We start from the raw sequence: 27,556 nt of genomic DNA, 5'->3' as shown, positions 1-27,556 counted from the left end.
TGTATGTTATACCCAGAAACAATGAAAAAGAATTAGTATAGATAAATATATACTTCGTCTATTTTCATTTATTAGATGTAACAAATGTTGTGAATAGAGCAAACTTTCTTCCAAGGGCAAACTGTCTATAGGCAGAAATCGCACGCTTTACAAATAATAATTTACAAATAGTAATGTAGAAGTAACCATTTCTATGGCATTAATTAGTAAAAACTTACAGTAGTAAACTAACAAGCACAAAGTGTGCTAACTTCTTGAATATAAATTTACACGAAGTATTGAAGGAAGTTTCAGGCAATATTAAACTTCGTATACAATAGTGTACGCATGACGGTGTTCTGTTGTATTATAACCAAATAACAAAGTACTCTTCAAATTAACGCTTTTCAAATAAATAAATTCCATATTAATTCAATATAAATTTAAAAAATCTTAAAATTAAAAAAAAGCGCAAAATCTATATACATATTTCAAAATATTGAAATATCAATGTTTAAATAAAACAAGCTTTTCAACGCATTTCATAAACACTGTAATCTATTCAGAGCGTAATTGGACAGATAATAAGGTGTCTATTCGCTGAGTAACGCGAGATGGTCATTTTGAGTCCCTTTCAGGAGGGAAAATTAAATAAGACAAAATCAAAACAGAATATATCATAAACGAAGACAACTAAGGTATATGTTTATACAAATTTTTTAAATTGTGTTTAAATACATATTAGTTCTCGAAATAAATCATTTTTCGTAATGTCATGATCGGCCATAACGCTTTCTCACCGCATTATAGCCACAGGATCACTTCAAAAACATTAACACTAGAACTACCGACATTAAATGCTCGTTTATCGAAGAATGAAAAATAGAATGAAAAGGGAAATGAATAAATACTAAAGCATCAAGTAACATTTACAACTCGTTTTTACCTCAACAAAATATGTCAGAAATTTCCATAAAATCATGACAGTAAAATTTTGTAATATAAAATGAGAAATCTAAAACCAGTCATTTTGACTGGTTGGTAGTTCTGGTGTTAATGACCTTCATATAAATTTTACATGTCTACTTACCAAAAAGTTCTGACATAAAATTATGTGCCCCTTGAAACTATTAAATTTAAAGTAATATATTCTTAGATATCGTCAACAGTTCTATAAATGTTTGAAATTAAGTAGGGTAGCTAGAAAAAATCATACATTAGGACCTGACATCAATTGTCTAGACGTCCGGAACTTAAAAATGCATCATTTTCCTGCATATTTGTCCATATTCGCCGGTTATATTCGGCTTTGCTACTATTTCTACCTATTCATATTTGATTTTATAATATACTGTTAATTTATGTGACGGTTGGAATTTCTAAATCCGGATATAGAATGAATTGTATATCGAGAAATTGTGAAAGAAGAGCAAATAAAAATTTTAATCACCGCTTTTCATTTTCTGAAACAGTTTCTGTCGAATGGATTGGTTTGAATGTGTAGATCTTGAATTGATAAATAATCTTAAACAGATAGCTTTTTAAACTTCTTCAAAATGACATGTAGAGTACTTTACAGAGTTACAGCAAAATTTTAATTATAGTAACATTACCATATTTAACAGAATAAAAATTGAAAGAAAAGGTATGTTCCATCTTGAAGATTATGACTAAAAATGGTCTTTCTTCAGTATTGATTGAATATATTAATATTGAATACAAGAGACATGCATGGAATCTTGAAGGATCTTTGCTGAGATATGTACTGCCTATTGTTAAAGGAATTATCGGCTAGTTTTGTCTGCCACACTAATCACAACAGCATCCCAATAGAATGTTTTAATATTAATTCTACGAATTTTATTTGGCTTTAGGAGCAGGTCCTCCATTCGACTTTACCATTTTCGTTTTCACGGTACCTTTTTACCCAATATATTCTAAAAAATCAATCTGTATAAAAAATAATAGCATGCAATTTCATTCAAAAAAATGCAAATTTTTTTGTGCAAAACATGTAAAATGCAACAGTCAGGCGAGGGAAAATGAAGATAAAAGATTTAGGCAGTTATGCAAATTTGGCATAAACCGTCCTTTTGGTAGATCGCGATTATGCCTCTACAACCATGTGAACACATATATATACATACAACCCCCAGTCCACAGTCTAACTCTGAACAAACTACCCTGAGATGAGTGATGGAAGAATCTATTTGTGCCATCTCGCTATTAACGTAATGGCCGCTTCGGTCACAGCATCTGCATCTCTCAATCGCACACTTCACTATCTGTCTCCCAAGCTTACTTGTATGCTTGCATCTGATCCAGAAGACGGAAACTGCCATTGAATGTCTGAGACATTTAGTTAGCTTTCGAAAAATACTGAATTTTGATCAGATGACGAGTGCACGCCGATCAGTGCTGCAGAAGTGAAATCATAATTTATTTTACTTCAACTTTCATTCTAGAAATCATCAGACTAGGTTAAAATGATATATTGTACAACCAGAAATTGTACTTTCTCAAAGTGGAGTATTAAATTATTAGTTTACCTGAATGAACTGTTAATTAAACCTGAAGAATATTTAAAGATGAGATCATTGTTAATTTATTATACACTTTTATTTTGATCCACTATTCACTTATAAACTATCTAAAATATGTGTTACGGATAGAACTGGCCAATTGAGGCATTTCAGAGCATGGAATGAAAATTTAAAAATAAACATAAGATTTAATGAATTTAGCGGGGTTTTCGGGGACGACTGGTCAAAAGCAGCAGGCATGGCGAGTTTCCATGCCTCGAAGCCCTACGTGCACGGGGAAACCTGTGGCCGTATTCGTCGAACACCATGAGTGTCTCGGCATGAAAAACACCATCGTAGCACCGGGGGTAACCAATCCGCCCGGGAGTGGTGGTGCTCACCAAAACACCGAGGGCCACTCCGCTCGGGAGAGGTGAGAACCCGGGCGAGGGCGAGCTTGCTTGCCCTGCGCTCCGGCTAGCTGTCTGCGGGATCGGTCGCACTCGAAGACGATAGATAATTAATTTTTCTAAGAAATGTACACGTGCGTGGTGCACGTGGCAATGGCATGTGGCAAAAGTGGCACGTGGCACATGCTCTGAAATTCCGAGAAAAATGCCAATTAAAAGTATTTGATCCACCGCGAAATGCCGGCGAACCCAGGTGCGTACTTCGGCAGAAAAGAAAGACACTCCTCGGCGACGTCTCCTGATGCGTAATTTTCGAGAAACGAGTACAAAGGCGCGGACCGCTCCGTTTGACGGCGGGTACCGGCAAGTGCCGGCGCGACATCGGTATCGGCGCGCGGCGTGGCGGCGCGGCGGCTCGGCCGCAAAGGGCGGGCGGCATCGCGAGGATCGGTCGTAGAGGGATGACCGCGAAGCCAAGGTCGACGGAGGGCACGTGGCAGATTTCGAAGAAATCGGGTGGTTGCTAGGAGACGTCGTAGGGGAGTGAAACGTATAAAATAAGCGAGGGCACCGGACCCGCACCTCACTTCGATTCATTCTCTTATATTTGTTGCTACGCGCTTCTTTCTTTATATTTGTTGTTACGAGGCTTCACTTATAACTTGTCACTACGGGACATACTTGTTGTCATTACGGACTTTACTTTATATTTTGCAAAGACTTTCGTTGCGGGGTCAAGTATTTCGGCTTTGATTGTAATATTGATGTCACTCGCAGACTAAATTATAATACGTGTGTTATATAATAATTGAAATAAACTGTGCGTATTCACCGTCGAAAAATTGAGTTGTTCTGATACAATTTTTGGTGCCGAAACCCGGGACACTTTGACCGGACAGACGGTGTTTGACGCGATATCGTGACTTGTGTGGAAGTGCGAGTGACACACAAAGTGGACTTTACTCGAGACAATGGTACGAGGAAAACGAGCAGCAGCCCAGCAGTCAGGGAAGCAGCCAGCGGCCAAGCGGGGCAGACCAGCAAAGGCGAGAGCATTGGCAGATCCAGGACCAGGACCGGCAACCATGGAGGACAACGACTCTGCGGGGCCTTCCAGGGCACCGTCTCCCATCCTACCTGTCATCCGACAGGGGCGTCGGGCAACAAGGACCACTGGGAACCAGCGGCAGCAGGAGCTGCCAGGAGGCAGCGGTCACGGAGCAGGATGGCAGCAGCGACCCACGGAGGCGAGCATCCCATCCGCAGCCGACGAGGACACGGACTTCTCCGACGAGGCGGAGGAAATCCAGGGCAGCGAGGACGACAGGGCAACGCATCAGCCATGGAGCAACAGCACCGCGTTACCAGTAAGGCGTCAGCGAGACGTGAGTGAGCAATCCCTTATTGACCCGGCTGATCGACTATCCGCGGCTATCGAACGTACGTTAGCGGCGGTACGTGAAGCGTCGCTCGCAGGGGAAGGAAGTTCGCGATTAGTAAATCGTCTCACAACCGCGAAAGCGTTACCTAGCTTCTCCGGTGATCCCTTAGAGTGGCTACACTTTAAGGAGGCATATATATCGTCATCCGAATCGGGCGGATACTCGGACCGCGAAAACATTGCACGATTGTTCGATGCCCTAAAGGGCGAGGCACGCGACGTGGTTAAAACTTTGCTCGCGAGTAGCCGCGACGCGGACACAATAATAAAGACGTTAGAGTTACATTTCGGAAATAAACGGGCCGCTGCCGAGAAAATCGTCGCGGAATTAAAAACGTTGCCGGAGATAGATTCGGGGAGAATTTCTCTCGTACAATTCGCGACGAAGTTACGCAGTGCAGTGGTAGCGTTTAAAACGTTTAGGTTATTAGGGTACCTGCACAGCCCCGAACTAGTAAAATCCGTGGGACATAAGATACCGATAGCATTGCGATATGCATATAACCGGTACGCCGTAAGCGTTAGAGAAGAGAAATCGGAACTCGAGAAACTCGCGGATTTCATATACGCGGAAGCCGAATTAGCTACGGAAGCTGGGATTTTTGATATCGATTTCACGACGGAACGACCGACACAAAGGGTAGATCGCGGCGCGTTCGGTGGATCGCGGCGGCCGTCGGCGAAAACGGCTGTGGTATGCGTAGCAGAACGGCGAGATAGGCGCGTAGAAACAAACGCGACGGAAACTCGTAAATGCGCGTTTTGCAAAAAGGATAATCACCCGTCGCCGAAATGCCTCTTCTTTGCCCGTGAGCCCGTGAGTAAGCGCTGGGATCTCGTGAAAAAGTACAACCTATGCTTCGGGTGTTTGAGGCCCGGTCATTCAAGAAACGATTGCAAAAGTGAGATGTGTAAGGTCTGCAAGAGGCAGCATCACATCCTGTTGCATAAATATGTCGACGCAAATAGTGCGGAAAATGAGGCTCAGCGCGGGGCGATATCCGGGGGAGAGAGTGCGCCGAGCAGGGCATACGTCGCGAGCGACAACAGGTCGGGGGAAAATCGCGGTTCCATAGATAGTTGACTAGACGGGCAAAGCGTATTGCTGAAAATTATAGCGGTACGCGCGGGTGGGCCGAAGCGAACAATAGATACATTCGCGTTACTAGACGAGGGTTCCACGGTCACCCTGATAGACGATAGGTTGGCGCGAGACCTAGGGGTAAAGGGTTCGCGAATAGACGTGTCTATAAAAGGAATAGGCGAAGGAGAAATTCGATTAGAGAATAGCAAAAAAGTAGATTTTGACGTGGAAGGGATCTTCGGCACGCACCAGATCCGCGGAGCGATAACCGTCAAAAATCTGAAGTTTCCCACACAGTCGATCAGCCGGGACATTATTGCGCGGGTACACGATGCCGCCAAAGACGTGGAGATCCGACCGTACCACGGAGCACGCGTAGAATTATTAATCGGTCAGGACAATTGGGACCTAATCGTAACACGGGAGCCGCGCGAGATAATAGGTACAGATTTGGCGGTTTTGCGCTCCCGTCTTGGCTGGACCGTGCATGGGTCCGCAAAATGCTCCTCACGCGCGGTATACAAAATAGATATAACCGAACACCAATGTACAGGGGAGGCTCTGACTTCTTTAGACGACTTAGTAAAGGGTTATTTCGCGCTAGAATATACCGGAATAAAGGATAGCGTCGCGTGTAAAGGCGAGCAGGATCGCGCGTTGCGGATACTAGAGGAAACTAGTTCGCGCAAGGGAAAAATCTGGGAAACGGGCCTCTTATGGAAGGACGATCACGCGCCGAGCACGAACGGTTTGTCTACTGCGCGGAAAAGGTTAGAATTATTAGAACGAAGGTTAGATCGCGATCCCGAATATGCACGTTTATATTACCAGGAAATGCAGCGCTTTCTGGATCAGGGTTACGCTCAAAGGGTTGAGAACACGTTAGAGAGGGCTAGGACGTGGTATCTACCGCACTTCGGAGTGCGAAACGTAAACAAGCCAAATAAAGTTCGACTAGTTTTCGATGCCGCGGCAAAAACCGGAGGAATAAGTTTAAACGACCAACTGATGTCAGGTCCGGACCTATTAAAATCATTGCCGGGAATATTAATTCGGTTTAGACAATACGCGGTCGCGGTGAAGGCGGACATTTCAGATATGTTCCTACGCGTGCAAATTCGGGAAAGCGATCGTGGTGCGCAAAGATTCCTATGGCGAGGAAAAGACAGGAATAGAGAACCGGACATTTACGAGATGTCGACGTTAATCTTCGGCGCCAAATCATCCCCGTGTAGCGCGATCTACGTCAAAGATAAGAATGCGAAAGACTGTAATGAAGCTCACCCGGAGGCAGTTAGAAGTATTATTAATGATAGCTATATGGACGATTTCTTATCGAGTCGAAGAACCGTGCGCGAAGCGGCAGAGCTCGTTCGGGATGTAATCGCGATAAACGCGCGAGCGAATTTCGCCATGCATGGTTGGGCGAGCAACAAGGCGGAGGCCTTGCGAAATTCCGTCGATCACGGGCAACGGTTAGAGCAGGGCGACACGCGGTTAGGCGACCGAGGGGGAGAGAGGGTCCTCGGTCTTTTTTGGGACACACAGAATGATGAACTCAAATTCAATGTCGAGTTAAAGAATATACCGAAAGAAATCCTGCTAGGCGAAAAGAAGCCCACCAAACGAGAGTTCTTACGCGTTATCATGTCGGTTTTCGATCCGCTCGGTATCCTCGCGCCGTTCACGTTAAAGTCAAAAATCATCATGCAGGAAATATGGCGAAGCGGTATAAATTGGGATGACCCACTACGGGAGGAAGATTTTGTCCGTTGGCGCAAGTGGGTGTCCATGATAGACAGGGTAAAAGAATGCCGGATGCCGAGGTGTTACGGGGTAACGGAATCGCGGGAGTCAGAAGCGCAACTCCACGTGTTTTGCGACGCGAGCTTAACGGCTTACGCGGCGGTAGCCTATCTGCGGTTCGAAAACGAAAATGAGTCTGAATCCGCGCACGTTTCCTTGATCATGGCCAAAAGTAGAGTCGCGCCGTTAAAACCGTTGACAATACCGCGATTAGAGTTACAGGCGGCCCTGATGGGGACAAGACTCGCGACGTTCGTAGAAAAGGAGCTAGACATTAAAATTAGTAGACGAGTTTTTTGGTCAGATTCGACTACCGTGATTTCGTGGATCAGATCGGAGCCGCGGACGCGTCAAGTATTCGTAGCGAACCGTTTAGGAGAGATCGGGGAAAACACGCGGACGACGGAGTGGCGATGGGTTCCGACCGGTCAGAATCCCGCGGACGACGCGACGCGCTTCGAAAATAGCTCCGAATTTATAAGCCCGCGATGGTTTGAAGGCCCGGAATTTTTGCGACGTCCGGAATCCGAATGGCCGATAGAAAAAACGTTGACCGCGAAAGAGAAGGCGACAATCGACGGATTGGAGCAGCGGAAAGCGTGCGTCTACGTGGCGGCGACGGTAAAAGCAGAATTTTCGCTACCGATAAGATTGATGGGTTGGCGCGGTCTTCTCGTCATCGCGCGACGAGTACACGCGATCGTCGGTCGTTGGAAGGGGAAGAACACCGTGAAAGAACCGTTGGAAATAGTTCAGATAGGGGAACAATATTGGTACCGCGTTATCCAGGAGGAATATTTCGGAGCTGAGATAGTTGCGTTGAGAGACGGCCGTAATATCAACAAGGGAAGTAAAATCGCCGGTTTAAATCCATACGTAGACGAACAGGGAATTTTGAGGGCAAACGGGCGCGTAACGGCAACGGGACTTGAGGGCTTTGACAACCGACCAATCATACTTGAGGGTCGACACCCCGCGACAAAATTACTAATTGCAGAATATCATCGGAAGTTCTATCACGCGAGTAGCGACGCGGTAGTCAACGAATTAAGGCAAAAATACCATATAATCGGTCTTCGACGCGTTTTACGTTCGCTCATAAGTAGGTGTATTGTATGTCGTATACGGCGAGGCAGGCCACAGAACCCGCTGATGTCCGCGCTACCGGTCGGGCGTGTAGCTTTTCGACAGAGACCCTTTACACACTGTGGGGTCGACTATTTCGGACCATTGATGGTAAAGATCGGGCGGCGAAGAGAGAAACGTTGGGGAGTGTTGTTTACGTGTCTCACGACAAGGGCCATCCACTTAGAGATCGCGCATTCGCTAAGTGCTAGTTCGGCCATAATGGCATTACAAAGACTCGCGGCGCGAAGAGGCACACCGCAGGTGGTCTACAGCGACAATGGGACGAACTTTCGGGGCGCGGATAAGGAGCTGAAAGACGCGACCGCGAGTATGGACCGAGCTAAGATCGAGGAATACGCATTGTCGAAACGCGTGAAATGGGTTTTCAACCCCCCTGACGCACCGCATATGGGTGGGGCGTGGGAACGATTGATTAGGTCTGTAAAAACCGCGTTAAACGTGATTTTAAGGGAACAAGCACCCTCCGAAGAAGTTCTTTCTACGCTCTTTGCCGAAGCCGAACATTCGGTAAACTCGCGGCCGCTCACGCACGTGTCGTTAGACCCTCGCGATAAAGAGGCACTGACGCCAAATCATTTCCTGATAGGATCGTCCTCGGGTGAGATTCAGCTAGGTAGATACGATCTTCAAAATGTATGTTTGCGAAAACAGTGGCGAACAGCGCAGAGTTTCGCGGAGGCGTTTTGGAAACGATGGTTGCGCGAATATTTACCTACGCTCGTACCACGTAAGAAATGGACCGAAAAGGAAAATCCCTTAGAAGTAGGCGATATAGTGTTGATCGTAGATTTACAAGCACCGCGAAATAGTTGGCGAAAAGGGACCGTTACACGAGTATTTCCCGGTGTAGATAAAGAAGTCAGAGTGGCCGAGGTGCGCACACGAACGGGTGACTTTATGTGTCCGGCACGAAAACTAATAAAACTACTAGGAATAAATGAGGTACAAAATTAAATGAATTTTGTACGAGGGGGAGGATTGTTACGGATAGAACTGGCCAATTGAGGCATTTCAGAGCATGGAATGAAAATTTAAAAATAAACATAAGATTTAATGAATTTAGCGGGGTTTTCGGGGACGACTGGTCAAAAGCAGCAGGCATGGCGAGTTTCCATGCCTCGAAGCCCTACGTGCACGGGGAAACCTGTGGCCGTATTCGTCGAACACCATGAGTGTCTCGGCATGAAAAACACCATCGTAGCACCGGGGGTAACCAATCCGCCCGGGAGTGGTGGTGCTCACCAAAACACCGAGGGCCACTCCGCTCGGGAGAGGTGAGAACCCGGGCGAGGGCGAGCTTGCTTGCCCTGCGCTCCGGCTAGCTGTCTGCGGGATCGGTCGCACTCGAAGACGATAGATAATTAATTTTTCTAAGAAATGTACACGTGCGTGGTGCACGTGGCAATGGCATGTGGCAAAAGTGGCACGTGGCACATGCTCTGAAATTCCGAGAAAAATGCCAATTAAAAGTATTTGATCCACCGCGAAATGCCGGCGAACCCAGGTGCGTACTTCGGCAGAAAAGAAAGACACTCCTCGGCGACGTCTCCTGATGCGTAATTTTCGAGAAACGAGTACAAAGGCGCGGACCGCTCCGTTTGACGGCGGGTACCGGCAAGTGCCGGCGCGACATCGGTATCGGCGCGCGGCGTGGCGGCGCGGCGGCTCGGCCGCAAAGGGCGGGCGGCATCGCGAGGATCGGTCGTAGAGGGATGACCGCGAAGCCAAGGTCGACGGAGGGCACGTGGCAGATTTCGAAGAAATCGGGTGGTTGCTAGGAGACGTCGTAGGGGAGTGAAACGTATAAAATAAGCGAGGGCACCGGACCCGCACCTCACTTCGATTCATTCTCTTATATTTGTTGCTACGCGCTTCTTTCTTTATATTTGTTGTTACGAGGCTTCACTTATAACTTGTCACTACGGGACATACTTGTTGTCATTACGGACTTTACTTTATATTTTGCAAAGACTTTCGTTGCGGGGTCAAGTATTTCGGCTTTGATTGTAATATTGATGTCACTCGCAGACTAAATTATAATACGTGTGTTATATAATAATTGAAATAAACTGTGCGTATTCACCGTCGAAAAATTGAGTTGTTCTGATACAATATGCTAAACCTAATTTCAGCATATGCTTATGTGCACAAAACTACTTATAATTATATACCCATTCGTTAGTTATGTTATAATATTATAATTTTTTGAATTTGCGAATTTTAGATGTGCTATTTTATCTTTGTAAATGCTTCAAATTATAAATTTATGATCCGTCCGAATTTATGATCAGAAGTATATTCTGACCGTTCAATGGAACGCGATATGCAGGAACTTCATAAGTAGCTTATGGTAAGTCCAGAACAAATAACTATTTTTGAAGAAACACATTTCCAAAATTTCCTAAAATCCGCATTTCCTTTCTTGCACAAAGCATAATTTTAATTTTTCGCTTGTGTCTTCGATAGTTTCTGTTATAAAAAGAATTTTCCCGAAGGATAGTCAGACAAACAATATTCTCGTCTGCAGCAAGCGATTTCAGGCAAATTAAACCATGATTCGCCGGGTTGATGTCGTCGAGCAGCACAATCGAATTACTGGCCTACTTTTGAAGTTCAAACTTGCTGTAACGGACAAGCCCAATTTAGTGGTCGCGAATCTGTCATAAGGACGTCATATCATCTCCACCGAAAAGCGTATAGTCAATGTAAATACAATTTCATAGGACGTGCATAAGAAACTCCAACGAAAACCCATGACTTTGACTTCTACAAGAAATTGGAAAACTACTATTACTAATCATACTGTATACTATCGGCAATAACATATAGACCTGAGGAGATACTGTAGGGCCTACCCGTCACAGCATTCGCTGGCAATCGACGTCGCGGAGGTCGACTAAAATCTGTCGATACAACTTGGTGATGTCGGCTAAGTAGACGTATCGATGTTGTCACAATTGGAACACTACAGCGAGCGAATACTCATGACCTGTAAAATAATCCCAAATTCGTTCAAGTCTTACTTTGTAATAATTCCACATTGTGCGGAAAATTCTCTGTGATTTGAATTCGTAACTGCTTATTTGTTTGCAGGCAAATCCGTATTGAACAGCGACTGGAGCTCTGTGAAACGTCGTATTGAGCAATGAAGATTAAGTGTATATTGTTTCAGGAAGAAATAACTGAGTATATGTTACCATCTGTGGAACCAATAATGTCTATTCCGGATATTGTCTCTGTGTTATAAAGTCTCTATGTGTACAAATAAATTATATTCAGAGTTGTCAATATTATGACAATTCCAAAAATGATGTTTCATATAAAAGATACTTATAAAAAAATGGTGCTGGAAGACATGTTTTAACAAACTCGATTGTTTTAACGAATTTCTGCATTTGCATGGTTTAAGCGTTCATTGGTAGGCAATAGTAAGATTTTATGAGTATAAGGATGCTTCTGGTACCCATCCGCAAAACCAATTGTCATCATGGCAAAATAATACCACTACCATTAATACCACTTGTATGACAAACTGTTCATTGATTCTGATTTTTCAAGAAGTGTAAAAACAGCAGTGATTTGGTTTAAATCGCGATTTTATGCAGAATATCAGATTAAATCTTCATTGTTTTTCGTGAAAGTAGTCTTGTAATTTCATAGAAGGACATTAACACTTGCGACCATTTTTTTTATTTAGATTACATTATGTCCTTTTGGATCAAGTGTAGGATTCAAATTGTGAGTAGTGTCACTTAACATTTGCGACGATCCCTCTAGAAGGGACCTCAAATGCCTTATGCAATGTGTGCTGATCTAAAATCCAGCGAATTGCTTCTTCACACATCTTTTCGTTAGGTCTTTTACTACACAAGCAGAGGCACCTAAAGGGTAAAGAGAGCTTGGCTGAGTGCTTGATACCGTCGACCAAACCTGTAAGTTCGGTCCTTCGTTGCTGTGGATACGTCCGAAGTCCCAAAATATTTCAACTCGATTATTATAGGATGACTATTCCAACACTTTGACGGAGAGGTCTCTTACCGACTTGGTTCCTTTTTCCACCTTCTAAAAGGTAGCAACCGCGGCCGGACTGTTGCATACGTAAATATACTTACCGTCACATGTTCTGTCCAGATTCAATTTAGCAAAGGACCAGATACCAAACAAATCTACCTAAAAATCCAATACGTAGTGGTCCAATGTAGTAGGTGATTCGACTTTTTACTTTCCTTTTAAAAAAACTTATTTTATAATTAGATAATACTTGTACGGTCTGGAAAAGGTAAGAATTGAAAATAGCTTATTAAGACATCTTTTCTCATGTCCTTGTGGTCTCTACTAGGACACCCAGATGATGTCAAGGTATACAAAACAATGTTTTCTTATTGAATATCATGCTAATTTTATATGACCCATCTGCCCAACATGAATTTATTATTACGTGATACGTATTGTAGTGAAATATTATTTACGGACAAGTTGAAGTATGTAATCATGTATTTATCTTACTGGGGATCCGTTAGTGGTTCCTGCGGTGCTCAAATACATTTCTTTGAATATATACTAAAATTTATACTGAAACTGGTGAACACCTCAGCATTCAACATGTCAATACGTTACATAACGGTCAAATGACGGCGGTGTACAGTATTTTCAGGGCCTTCATTGATGAAACTTCAGCTCTTAAATGCTGAATAAATAGCTTTCACTTTCGCATTGCAATTTTAAGCTACTTCCATATTTATCAGTCGATCGCTTTCTGCGATCTTAGTTGATGTGACGTCGTTACGATGAACATATTCTACATTTTTCTCATTCGTACCGTACTAGTATTAACTGTTGCCCATTTCATTTATTTCACTTACAGGAAATTATGATTATCTTGGTATGCTGCTGTTGAAGACGGTGGCCAAATCATTATATTCAAATAAAATATGCGATATTTTGTAACATTAATCGATAAGTTAGGGCAGGTATTTTTATTTCAATATTACAGTATTACTTTTTAACAATAATACGTGCACCTAAAAGTTGTGTAGTCCTTTAACGAGAATGTGCAATTATATTTAATAATATTACGTTACTCCACCTCTTTTTGTTTAGAATCTTAAACACATAAAAACCTATTGAATACAATGTTGCTTAAACTGAAGTCAGGATTTGTATCCAACCATTAACGGATATCGATAACTTAATATAAACTAACACGCCTTTTATTTCAAAAATGAGATTTGTATGTTATCACATTACTCGTAGGTAACTTATAAATGTATAAAGTATCAATATCATTGTTAAATTAATTAAAAGCGTGTTTGTCGCATATTTGTAAATCTCTTGAGTACAACAATTTGGTTATACACCGTAAATATCACGTTTTTGCAGTTTTTTTCCTTTTCGCCTTCTATTTCGACCCTGTTCATCCCTCACGTCTTTACTCTACATACGCGGTCCCAGTGGCCTGCGGTTCCACATGTTCGACATTTCGAATTTAACGCTAGATACCTTTGAGAATTTGCATGTCTCACCAAACTAACATCTGCTGCACGCGTTCTTGTCTCTTTGCTTACAGTAACGCCCCATCTTTTGTTTTCGGTTGTTCTGTTTACATCATTGAGGTGTGCCATTTCGTTTCGAATTTGTTTCCCTCGATCCGACCATCCTCGATCTGACCTGCGAGTTTTACCACTTTTTGACGATCAACCGTTGCGTTGGCTGCATATAATAAATCAAATTACAAACATAATACTTTGATGAATTCATACCACATGTAAACGAGAATCTGGATAATATGGCTTATAAATAATAAACAGCAACCTTCGTCAGAGTAGTAGCTACTAAAACGTATAACATATGTAGCAGTTGTTAGTAACGTATGTACAGAACTGTATGTTCAGCAATTTCCACAAAATGGTGTCATTTTTAGAAAAATTAAATATTGAAATTGGAACGAAGTTTTAAAATTGTATTAAAGCCGTGTAAAAAACAGATGGCAAGCGTCAGAAGCAAATTACGACCTCGAAAATGAATTAAAGGAGAATTGAGTTACAAAAAAAATTTTGGAACAAAAACAAGTACATGTTAATAAACTCTAGAACGCATAATGACACCCTTAGGAGTTGTCAAGTGAATTAAATAGTAAAATCAAACGAAACTCTTGAATCTTATCTAGATGCTTATCAAGATAAGAATCTGAGAATTTGAATCAACGAAGGTATATCGAGTGTGAGTGAAATACCAGTACCAAGCTTGAAAACGTGGTGTCAAGTCGGCAGCTTATGGAAACAGACATATTGAGTGTCGGAACTTCAGAGCTCATTTTGTAAATCCAGTTTCTGGTAGTTGTAGGGAATAGCGCTAGTCGCTTAACTAGACTAAAATCCAAGTGCTTAACCAGCCTTCGTTGTAGAATGTATTAGGAACTCTACTTCAGAATGCTTGAAAACTTTAGACGCATTTTTCTTAGTAAGTCTATTCTACTTTCTTCTTATAACATTTTGTATTGATTGCGAAAATTCTGAAGTACGAGTTGACTAGAAATTTGTATAATATATTTAGAATGTATTCCTTTCTATAGTGAAGTTTAACTCCAAATTTTTTGGCTTTCGAAGAAAAGGAGAAATAAAATCCTCTATACACTTCTCTAGTTAATATTTATCGTAACAATCGTTTTTCCTTAATTAATATTTCAATACTTCTTTCTCGATTACTTTTTTTGATCTTCACAATGAAACATCAGTTTCTCGAGCCAAATTATATCTGTCATATGACAAGTGATTCTGAAAGTGATATCTATGTATATTTCTTGGATGAGTGTCAAGGTCCGCAGACACTTTTGAAGTGAAGCGATACAATCTTAACAAAATGTCAAAAATGTTGTAGACATATCGGAGGACATACGTTTTAAAATACAAAATTCAAATAATTACATTAATGGCATTTTTTCGAATCTTGATCATCAGATTCTGGAACCAAAGCCAAGTCTAATGAATTTGATGTCTGTGTTAAAGTAACCCGATCGATGTAACCATCGTAAACTAATAATTCATTTTTCATACTTGACTTTTACTGTCACTTCACCGTCACTTTTGAACATCATAAATAAGGTAAAGTGGGGTAAGTTCATAAACGGGGTAAGTGCGTATACAGGCTATTTTTGTTACAATATGAGTGAAATTTCTCTATTTACTATGTTTGTTTCCTTGTTTCACTATATCCTCTCTTATATTTCAGCTAAGACTACTTGTTTGCAGTATAAAGTACTTGCATAATGCAGTAAAAAGCATTTTATAGCAGATTTGTTAATAATTCTGCTCTTGCCCCATTGCACATGAAATAAAATTTTGAAGTATTTAATTTCAAGTTACGTTCTTACCCCATTTTCGGGGAAAATGCAGAGTAGTTGACATTTTAAACAATTTCCTATCAAAATCAAAATGTACAAGGAAAATTAAGGTCCTAGTTAATATTAATTAAATAGTAGTAATTGTGCAAAGCGTTCGATATCGACAGCGTTAAGTATTTACATAGCAGACTGAAAATACTTACGTTTAAATACCAACTTTACAAAAACCAGTCTGCACTTACCCCACTTCATCTTAACACTAATTACAGTATTATTATATTTGTATGAATAATTACATTAAAAAATGTTTATAATTATTGACTTTTAAAAAAAACACAAACGTCCATTAAAACTTTCTTTTGATCTAGTAAAAAATTTCCTAATTAAAACAATATACTATATGAAATGAATCCCAGCCATTATTTATTAAAGCTCTTTCAGCAGTTACTTTATCATTCAAAAACGCCTACATCTTTCCCAAAATTTGTTCAAACAATGGATTTTCGTGCTATTCAATGTCTGCATTGGAAATAACTTCTGCGCTAAGAATCAGTTAACTATATGACGTTATTTAATAAACTATTAAAAGAATTGGTTTGTTAAAAAATACATTGAGATCTGAGGTTTAAGCAAAAAAAATGCCGAGTTGAGTTCATCCAGGTTGAACGAAAGAAAAAGCATAATGTGAGTTGGCAGTGTAAGCGACAATAAACATTACACTTTGTAACAGTCCAGGCCTAAATGCACCTTCAACTGCAACATACCTAAAACTATGTTTGAGGATAGCGTCTATTACGCTCGTGTAGAGGAGGAGCGGTTTCTTTTCTACTGAAAAAGACTCGTATTTTAGATAGTGTCATAAGACTCCATCTAACACGATGTTGAGAATTTCAATTCACAGGTTAACTCTTTCAACTTAAAATTTAAAAAATAGTTTGGAACTCACTAACGATATTAATTGTATTAGCAAACGCTTTGTACTGCTAAACTTAAAATACAAATATAGATTCGCGTAACTGGTAGTACGACTGGACAGGGGGTGATTTTACATAAAAAGATAAGTGGGAAATGTAGAATAAAATTTTTCATATGAGGCTTTGTTTTTGAGAAAAATAGGTTTGAAAATTTATCGAGTAAGCGTGCTTGGTCTACATTTGGCTTGACGGACTTCGCTGTAAACGTCGCTGTATCTTTATTCCCTTCTATGCACAATGTTTGTATACGTGGAGTACATCGAGAGTCAAAGTTATAATATTCAGGAGTAATTTCACTCAGTTCATAAATTGCTAGTAGTGATTTCCATGTTGCTGCATACATAATTGTGCTCTTCTTAACAAATTCCTACACACTTGTTCTAACATTCCATTACGCAACTATTACTGTTCAAACGTCATAATAACTGTGGCGCCCTTGACACCACATACATTGTCACCTTTTTTGTTTTCTATATCTATTTTCTGTATTCTTTTTTCTGTTTTCTATCTTCTTTAGCTGTACGTCCTCTAATTTTTCGCGCTTTCTACAGGGCCTCGCCGGGACGTAATCGGTGTCAACTCTTAGGACCTTGCGAATCTCTTCACTTTCTTTTTTATGATTCTCTTCCACTGTGACTCTCCTTTTCCGAACTTCTCAATAGTTTTTCTGGATTTTCCCACTTTCTTGATTTTCTCTCTCTAACTATGTTTCTTTCTTCTTTTCCTGTCGAGTTTTCGAGGAGAGGTTTTAACCAGCGCTAAGGCAGTCAGTCTGAGTCGTCTGGATAGTTAACATCGCTTATCGTACCCGTGCACTTATAATAAATTTGTGTGAAACGCATATATAGACATTTTCATTTCGACCAACTTTCGTCCCACATAATTTTTTGTCGCAATTGTTCGAGACTTGTTACGTCATCACTATACACAATAGACTTAATATGACTCCATAAATAAAAATAGAGTCCTGAAAAATTAGGAGATAGTGGCGGCCGAAAAATTCTGTCATTGCAGTCGACTCAGCATCGATAATTTTCATTTAAAAACTACTTTACCTCGTGACTGTAGTGTGGTGATAATCCCTCTTGTTGAAGAACCAAATTGCTTCGAATATGAAATGGAACATTTGAGGATCATATCATATTAATACTCTCGATTGCTATATATTGCCACAAATTCGCGGAAATTAAACGTTCTGTTCGCAAACTAGAGAACAATACAAGAAATATCATGATCTTGACTCCCGATATATTCCATGTCTACAAATATTGTATATTCTTATAGAAGGGGATAAAGATTAAAAATTAAAAAATTTCTTTCTTATTTCAACTTGTAGGATCGACAATGTTTGGTTGTTCAAACCTGGAACATCCTGTAGAAAGTAACACAATGATAAATCAATAATTAGCTTACTAATTAATATGGAACGGATTTTTATAATTAATTATTGCGACATAGTTTTAGTAATTATCTACTACTCGGAATAACTGAATTCGCCATTTGAAGCAACGAGTTTCAGAGACCAGACCGCTACATAATGATGTCTGCCTCTTGCTAACTCATTAATCTTATTGTTAACGCGATCCAGTAAATCTGACAGTCGTAACAGTTACTTAATTATATTAGAATTAGAGTAAAATTAAGATGAAAAGCTCTGCTCAATATTTCAAATTATGTCACTGTAATAAAAACATTGCATAAAATTCTTCTTATACTGATACTTACTCTTATTACGTAGGTGGAACCATCGAGTAGATCTCCTTACCTTTGAAATCTCCGCTAACAAATTCTCGAATTGCTAACAGTATATTTAACAGAAAAAGAGATTAAAAACTGAAAATCACAATATTAATAAAGCTTTGGTAAAATCGAGCACAAATTTATTACAACACATACAGGCAATAACAGGCGTTTGGTCAATTACGGTGTATCTTGAACGTATTAAATTGAATCTGCTGCTCCGATGGCTAACGCACGTGTATTTATACCCATTTGGCGCCCAAGAATTGCTAACGCACATGCGCACATCACTATCGCGAATCTTTTACTTTTCGAGACCACGCAAATATTGTTAATACGCTTACGCTCATACAGTTTATAATTGCTAAGACAAGAATATTTTTTACACAATTATTTATTATACAAACCAATTACGAAATTGTTATATAGTACACGATAAATTTTGAGTTTTCGTACAGAAATTAATTAATTTTGTTTTATTCTGTAGAGTTTGTTAAACAATATTAACCAGAATAATAGACTTGTTAAGCTGTTAACCTATAATTCTTGTAATAAGTTAATGATAAACATAAAATTAATTATTGCAAAGTTGTATTAGCAATAAGCTTTTTAGTAGCTAACTGGGAGTTAAGCGTTGTTAACCGTTATTAGTCACTGCTGACTGATACTTTCGTGTTGGCCACTTTACTGTTAACTGAGAATATATATTTTAAAAAATCATATTCTTCTATTAATAAATTTCAAATAACTTAGAAAACATAAAACAATATCCCAAATTTTAATTGTTACATATTTATTGGACAAAAAAAGATTTTTATTAAATGTCATTAAAATGCGGTATGCATAAAAATAGTAGTTCTGTATAAGTTTCACAGAATGTTGTAATTTCTTTTGTAAACAAGGAAACAGGCTTCGCGCTTAACGTGTTAAACTTGATGAGCGTAAGGATAATATCGTTATTTACGCGGTCTCGAAGAATGGGGAACATACTACGTGTCGCCTGTGGCAGTGTGCGCATGCGCAGTAGCGATTATCCGGTGTTCTACTGATATAAAAACCGTACGCTACCCAACGAAGTTGCAGAGTTAACACGAGGGTGTAGGGTCAAACAACGTTGACCCAAAAACTTAATTGTGTCTGTTAATGTCAGATTTACGATCACAAAAGTCGTACGTTTCAATTGCATAAGTGTTATTATGAAAAAATGAATAGTTTAAAAATTCTTAAAAACAACGTTATATTAAAGAACGAAAATTATTGAAAAAAATTCAGAATGAAGACTTTTTTGTCTCTTCTAAAATTATGATTTGGCGTTAACGTTGCCTGACTCTAAACCCTCAAATATTATATTAGACATAAGTAGAAACTTATAGTAGATCAGGTACACTTTGCAATACTTTATATATAGTGATATTTTCGCTGCATTTTGATAAAATTTAAACTCACATTTTGTTTTTTCAACATAGTAGGTCTTATATAATGAAAGTTTATATATCCAGTTTGACAAGTCATTTATTATAAACATAGTTGCCTTTATAAGAAAAAATAAAAATACTCTTGTGGCATTTGAATAAACACACTATATTTAAAACTCAAATATACAGTGCTATCGCAGGAATTATACTTTATCAATATTTTAATAATGTTATTATTGAGTTACTGTTCAGTAACCTCGCACATGAACCAATTTTCGATAGATCTGCATAGCACTACACAACTCCTACCGAATAGACACACACGATTATTCGTGAGACTTTCCATATGGGACTCCGAAGAATTAATGAGATGGCCCAAAGTCATAGTGTCACCTATGTAACGTAAAGGCGTCACGGAACAGCGACAGAGAATGTAGCAATTAGTAAGACAGAGAGAGACGTACACGATTGAGTGAGAGATCGCTAACTCTCGTTATGTTCACCCGTTGTGTGAAACTAGGTTACTTTTACGGTGAACAAAGAATAGCTAATGATTTATTTGTAGTTTCTACATAGTTGTTAAGTGGCATGCTATTCTTTTTCAGCAGCGTTTGTAAAGAAAATTGCCTATTATTTATATGTAACGTATGTCACGCAATTGAGACAATTTATATCTCGAATTTTATAAGAAGTAGGAAAAATTGTTGAATGGTATACATAGTGTCTATTTTTCTACGACTTCATTTTCGTCATAACCTTAATTCACTAAAAAAATGTGTTCGTTTTTTAAAATAGAATTGCATTTTTTATCCATATAAACTCTTGAAATTCTTAATAAATTTTTAATAAAGAAATATTCTTCCTTTACTAATTTGTAATAATATTAGGAGTATCTATCTGGATCATCTAATTGAAACTTTTTTTCGTTACAAGACATTATGTCACGCAATACATGATTCCTGCCAAATTCCGAACTATTCACTATGGCCTTATTTTCGAATATACCTTTTTCATTAAACATTTATATTGGATTGTAAATAATTTTTAAAATAATCTCTCTATAGTTTATGTACTACCTGAAAAATTAACTTTGCCAACAATTTGCTGTAACCTTTGGTGATAAAATGTAAAGGTTTTATCTTTACACAATTTTTCGTAATTTGCACTATATTTTAAGCATGACCGTACAAAAAGTTCTATTTGATCTCCTTGAAATCTCCCTGTTGGAACGCTCTTCTTCTTTTAACACGTAAAGTTTTTCAATTTCAATCCTGTATAGTTCAATCGTTTTGCACGACTCATTCTTGCGTTTCATTACAAATCTTTGAGTTGTTTTTAGAATATAATTTCGTATTTGATATTTAAATTACTAAGTAAACAAATGAAGACACAGGAGATCGTAAAACAGTACAAAAATAATAAAGGAACGAATTACATTTGCTCAAATAACGCAAGAGAATTGTTGCTTCTCCTTAAAAGAGCAAATATTTAATAAATATTGAATAAATAATTTATTGAAATAAATATGTAAACTTTCGTTCAATGAAATATATCATGTACAAAGAATATAATATATTAATTTAATCCCCATTAAATAAAAATGGAGTCAAAATATGACTGAAAGGACCACTCAAGAAAATAATAGGATTGGATCCATGAAATACCGGTTTAGTCAATAGTTGAATTTATTTATTACTGTTTAGAACTCGAGCTTCGAATATTCGAAGCCTTTGAAATATTGCAACTTCGAACTGTCTAAGCCGAAAGACTAGCCAATAATTTGGAAATAAAAAAGTCACTGTGTTCGGCCGCGAACCGAAGATTTTGTCGCGATTAAAGAATTTACAACAGGGTTCAAGTGGTTCGGCGCGCGGACCGCCGTGAACCGTTCATACCTCGAAATACGGGTCATCGAGGACCCTTTTGTCTCTCAAATCCTAGCCGAACTAGTCTTACTGTAAACACGTGCGTGTCATAAATCAGCTAACAGCTGTACCTCTCTCTTTAAACAATTTTAACGAACGAAAGCATAGAATTTTTCCTAACCGTTACCTTCGGAAACACGAGGGTATTTAGGCGATTCTTCGTACAACAAAAACACAGTCGAACGTTGAAGCTTGCACGGTTCGGATCGAGAGTCGAAAAAGTCAATCGTGAGTTCGAAAGTTCCGCATAACGCAACGTAGCATAACCAATGCAGGGTGGTTCGGAAATCATTCACAACACCATTCGAGCGAGACCCTGCACTCCTCGAATGGGCCACGGTAGGGTGGTTAAATCATACATCGCACACTGTTCGGGGAGTCCTACACTCCTCGAATGGGCCACGGTAGGGTGGTTAAATCATACATCGCACACTGTTCGGGGAGTCCTACACTCCTCGAATGGGCCACGGTAGGGTGGTTAAATCGTACATTACACACTGTTCGGGTGAGTCCTACACTCCTCGAACAGGCCACGGTAGGGTGGTTAAATCATACATGATTCGAGTGAGTCCTACACTCCTCGAATCGATCATCGTGAATAATCTCACGCAACGTGAATTATCACGCGAATCGAACAACGCTGAGCGAGACTCTGTTCTCCTCAAATCGAACCACATTGAGCGAGACCCTGTTCTCCTCCAATCGAACAACATTGAGTGAGACCTTGTTCTCCTCATTCAATACGCAATCAACACAACGTACACATACTCGTACACATTTTCACTGTAGAATCATTAACGAACACATATTTTTTGTAAGGGGTTTTTTATGCCGCAAGGCTTTTTCCCCTAATTCGAATCGCTAGAGCCAATAAACGATCACGATTTGTCAGGCTCAATTGTGTCTAAACAATTTTTATTTACCCTCTTCCTCAATCGAATTCATATATTCCTTGAAACACGAAATTTCTCCATGTTGGACAGATTTCGACGATACACACTGTTAATTTGAACTTTACTGATTCTAAGCTGGTTTTCTGAGAATGATTTTTCTTATTCTGACGCTGTTCACCACAGTTCTTAGTAGCTGATCCCTAGACTCACTCCTCCTTCTTGATGTACGAAGATGGTGAGGTCTTAAACGTAGTTTTCTAATTTTCTTATATCTATGATGATCAATTCCGTATCATCCCCTTCCAATGCGCCCATAGCGCAGTATATCTCTTGTGACAAAGTTTGTCGCTATGGTGAAAATACATGTGATTGGTTATATCGTATAAATTCTGTCAAGTTAAGTTTTTTGCAAACACTTATTCGAAAAATGTGGATATTAGCTGATTTCTAAAATGAACTCTTACGAATCGTATATAGGCTACAAACCGGCCTGCTAAACTAACAATCAAGTTTATCAATAAGTCTAAGAATATTTCATCGTATCATAAAGTTGCATCCTAGTTATCTTAACAATTACAATTGTTGAAACTAATGAGCTGATATGTTTATAATATCTCGTGAAGCAACATGTGCTTCCAAACAAAAAAATTTTAAGTGACATACGCTGCTGAAAAGTGCAGACTATGAAGCTCGTATTCTTCCGAAGATCTAAAACTCACACCACTTCAATAATATTAAGGAATCAGGTGCGTCTTCCCAATTTTCTTTCCTACGTAAACTTGACTATTTCTAATTGCACGTTAACATGGATATCTTAAGATTCGGGAATAAAACCCAAATGTTTCCGGAAACCTTGAAAATGTTCGCTCTGAACATTCCACAGTTTATGGTACGCTAATTTTCCCGTCAAAATGCAAGAAATGCGATAAAGTCACGTCAAGACATTTGAAGAAAGCATAACTCTCTGCAGGCTAACCTTCGAAGTCTCTGGTATTTTGCCAAATACCAATATAATTTGAACAATAAATCGAAAATAAAACCGTGCGAGCTAAAGTGCGAACAGTCACGGTCTTTAAAAACAGCCTGCAGGATTCTCAAGCTTCGACTCGTTCAGAGCGCTGCGTCTATGTCCAAACATTCAGAACTTGCTCTAATCTTGCTCTATCAAAGTTCTTATTACAGCAACTAAGTTTGAGAGACTAAACCGTGTTCTTCAGCTCAGTTTGTTTTAATTCAAATTCCATCGCGTTACTATTTCGACAGATAGCTTCTCAAGGTACGCTCTAAAAGTTTAATGAGCTAGCGAGGGCGGAGCTTTTTATGGAGCGGTTTGATTGCTGAAGCTCGTTTCTTCGTGTGACGTATGCAATGATGAAGAATAATGATTTAACGACATGTCGTAGTAACTAATTAATAGTTTACCGTTCCAAGGTAATTAGTTTGCCAATTATATATTGGTTACTGTAGTATTTTATGTGTGTCAACTAAGTGAAAATTTCTATTACAATAACTACGTGATATCATTGTACAATTTAATATCATTTACTGATTGCCAAACGTGCAGATTCTTGCTGTTGTAATTACCACGCGATTTAATTGTACGATTTAATGTTATATGTTAATTGTAAAGGAAACGTGTATTCATATTACAATTTCTAGTACTATGGGGCATTTAATTTGAATTAACAAACTCGAGTATTTCTGAAATGATGATACAATGTTTTATACCAAAATTACTTAGTTTAACTAGGCAAATTATACGGCAATAATACTTATCTTCTACATAGATGAATATGAGAGATATGAAAATGACCCATATTTCATATATACAGGGTGGCTTACCACATTTTGCCATCTAGATTTGCGTCATTATTATTACTCATAGTAAACAGCATTTCAGATGAAGTTGAATGGTTTTGAGAGGGGCATAAGCTGGTGGTATATTTTTGTTGTAAGTGGACGTTTAAATGACATATGAAGGTCATTAATGTTTTTTTAAATGAAATCATATATTTTTTATTGCATCAGCTGATACTCCTTCATATTCTTTAAAAAAAAGTATTACTCTATTTATGCGAAAAAATCATTAGTTTAAGAGATATTTTAATTCTAATGTCTATTTATGGAAAAGGTTCAATGTGGCGACCATTTGCATCAGAGCACTTTCTGAATCGAGAAATTAATGGCTTACTAACATTCCGTAATGTATAATCTTTCTGCATGTGTAGCACTTTCCCCAGCTTCAAAATAAGCTGATAACATGTCTATCTCTTCTTCTTTAGAATACTTCATTATAAAGTGATAATTCACCGTATCGTCGTATTCGTCGTATTAGAGACGTAACAGGGACAAAATTTCACTGTTACTGCGTAACAAAAAAAGAACAAAAACTCACAATTCGTTTGGTGACACGTGACCTCTCAAAGCATGTAGAAAAACATTTGCTGTTCAGTTAGGGCAATTCATAATATTAACCAGAAAGTCACGATTTCCTAACAAGTTAGAATTAAAATATCTCCCAAACTAATGATTTTTTCACATAAATAGATTAATACTTGTTTGTAAAGAATATGAAGGAGTATCAGCTGGTGCAATAAAAAATATATGATTCCATTTAGAAAAACATTTATGACCTTCATATGTCCTTTACACGTCCACCTACAAAACAAATATACCACCAGCATATACCCCCCTCAAAACCATTCAACTTCATCTGAAACATTGTTAGCTATGAGTAATAATAATGACGCAAATCTAGATGGCAAAATATGGTGAGCCGCCCTGTATATGTGTTAATCTTTATGCCGATTTATTATATATTAACTCTTTCAAGCCCAATTTTTACTCGAAATAAGGAAACATAACTGTTCACAGAACTAGAAAATTAATAATACCAAATTTTGGATTGAAGAAATCATTGTAGTACATTAGTGTCAATTCGTGATTCAATAAGTGCGCTGACATGTACACTGTAGTATATAAACGAATTTTGTTTGTGTTTACATTTAAAACAAAATAAATGTGAACATTGCAACATGCATAGAGCATAAAATGTTTAAGGTTACTCATGACAAAAAGTGCTATTTTCATTTCAGTATTATGAAATACCATTTCAATGCAGCTAATATACCTCGCATCTAATTACCTCATGTTTGGATGCTTGTAAATAAATGATAGTGCGTAACATATTGGTAAATGATTAATCGTTCAATGTTACCTATCCGATGATTCAGTACGATCGTGACTATTCATAAATTAGCTTCCAAAGTTATTAAAATGGCAGATTACACGACATGCGAAATTATGGACATGATTTTGATACGGGAGAGTGTCACAGATCAGCGGAACGGCGATATCGTGAGAAATATCCAGATTGACGGCATCGCAATCATACAATAATTTCTCGTTGTGTGGAACACACATGACAGAGATTCTTAACCAGAAATGTTAATCACCCGTCATCAAATTTACAAAGTATTACAGTATCAGCATTAGCGGTTACATATCCTAATAGTAGTACACGATACATTTAATTGGTGCGTAATGTTTCCTATTCGACAGTTTACAGGATTTTAAAAAGCAATAAATATGTTCATCATAGTGAAACTTTTGGCATGATTCTATCTACATTTGTTTGTTTGTTTACGTATACCAAGCTGCAGGTCGCAATTTTGGGTCTTCTGACTTAAAATTCTGAAAATGGACTCATAACGCACCCTAAATTTGATGTATATATTTTGGGGTTAATTTGATAACAGAAACCTGTCATCATCGGCGTCGGTCATTATTTAGTCGCTAAAAAACCGTGTTTTTATATAGTTTAATTATTTTTAACATGTGAAATTGACTGGTCACGTTAAAAGCTATATAACTTATTGTTTATGACAATACTTGATTATCAGTAACGTCACTTGATATGAAATCGGGAATAATCGTGTTTGGTATCATTTTCGACAGTTTCAGTCACGTTTAATTGTTTGGAACGACTTTAAAATCTTAACACATCATTTGTTATTGGCAGATAGCAACTCAAAATCATTTTAATTCACAAATTTGATGAATTCTTTTGAAGTTTTTATTCTTCTATTATTAATCTACTATTGCCTCTGTATTTACAGATCACATGCACAACACTGTACATTTGATTAAATCTCAGCTTAAGAGTTATCTGTCGAGTGTAAAGGATTAATACACTTGACCACCCAATATGAAGACCACCTAATGGTTTTGATCTACCGAGAAAAGTCTAACATTACTAAAATCTCGAAATTGTCAAATGGAAATCGCTATTATTAAATATTAAAGTGAACAGAGTATATAATGTGTTAAATTGAAATATTTATGAAAGAGCCAAAAGAAATGGAAGATCTAATGTTATATCTGGAAGCGACATATATGTAATTCTCCTTGTTACGTCAAATTTCAATGATATAACACAGCAAATCGCTGAGGAAGCAAGAGTAAACACATTTGGGAAATGTACGTTGTATTATTCAGAAAGGTAAACATATTAAACATAAAAAGTTAAAGTATGTCTCCCTTAATCGAGAACTAAAAAACAGCGCGAATAAAGTTTGCTTCTGAACACGACCATTGCATGAAAATATAGAAACGGGACATTTTCGTTAACGAAAATATTCACTTTGACAATCTCTATAAATAGTATAACTATAGCAATAAATACAACCGAACCAAAATCCGTAATTTGAGGGAAAAAAAAGCTGTGTTTAAGTTGCTAAATAAATTACAGCAGTATTATTATATGTGCCGAAAGTCGCCATCACGAATAAACGAAAATAAATTTTTTATTAGCTTACAGAAATAGTACATATATTGAAATAATTGGGAATTAATTAAACAACATGCAGTTTCTCTAAAG

General features: G+C 38.5%; 1 protein-coding gene across 1 annotated transcript; it reads left to right on the top strand.

Moving 5' to 3' along the window:
* The first annotated feature begins 3,882 nt into the window (after nt 1–3,882).
* LOC143265692 (uncharacterized) lies at nt 3,883–9,122 on the top strand. Its single transcript, XM_076539249.1, has 3 exons — nt 3,883–5,254; nt 5,990–8,989; nt 9,043–9,122. Exons 1-3 carry the CDS (start codon nt 3,883–3,885, stop codon nt 9,120–9,122), a joined length of 4,452 nt encoding a protein of 1,483 aa, XP_076395364.1.
* The last annotated feature ends 18,434 nt before the right edge of the window (nt 9,123–27,556 follow it).

The sequence above is a fragment of the Megachile rotundata genome, chromosome 13 (genome assembly GCF_050947335.1).
Source record: "Megachile rotundata isolate GNS110a chromosome 13, iyMegRotu1, whole genome shotgun sequence".
In the NCBI taxonomy this organism is placed as follows: Eukaryota; Metazoa; Arthropoda; class Insecta; order Hymenoptera; family Megachilidae; genus Megachile; species Megachile rotundata.
This window is presented reverse-complemented; position numbering and strand designations above follow the sequence as displayed.

Excerpts from the sequence above, each read along its gene's own strand:
- LOC143265692 (XM_076539249.1), top strand. The coding sequence starts at position 3,883 with ATGGTACGAGGAAAACGAGCAGCAGCCCAGCAGTCAGGGAAGCAGCCA. Across the intron at positions 5,255-5,989 it reads TTCAAGAAACGATTGCAAAA|GGGAGGCTCTGACTTCTTTA; the intron begins GTGAGATGTGTA and ends ACCAATGTACAG. Across the intron at positions 8,990-9,042 it reads CCTGATAGGATCGTCCTCGG|TGGCGAACAGCGCAGAGTTT; the intron begins GTGAGATTCAGC and ends TTGCGAAAACAG.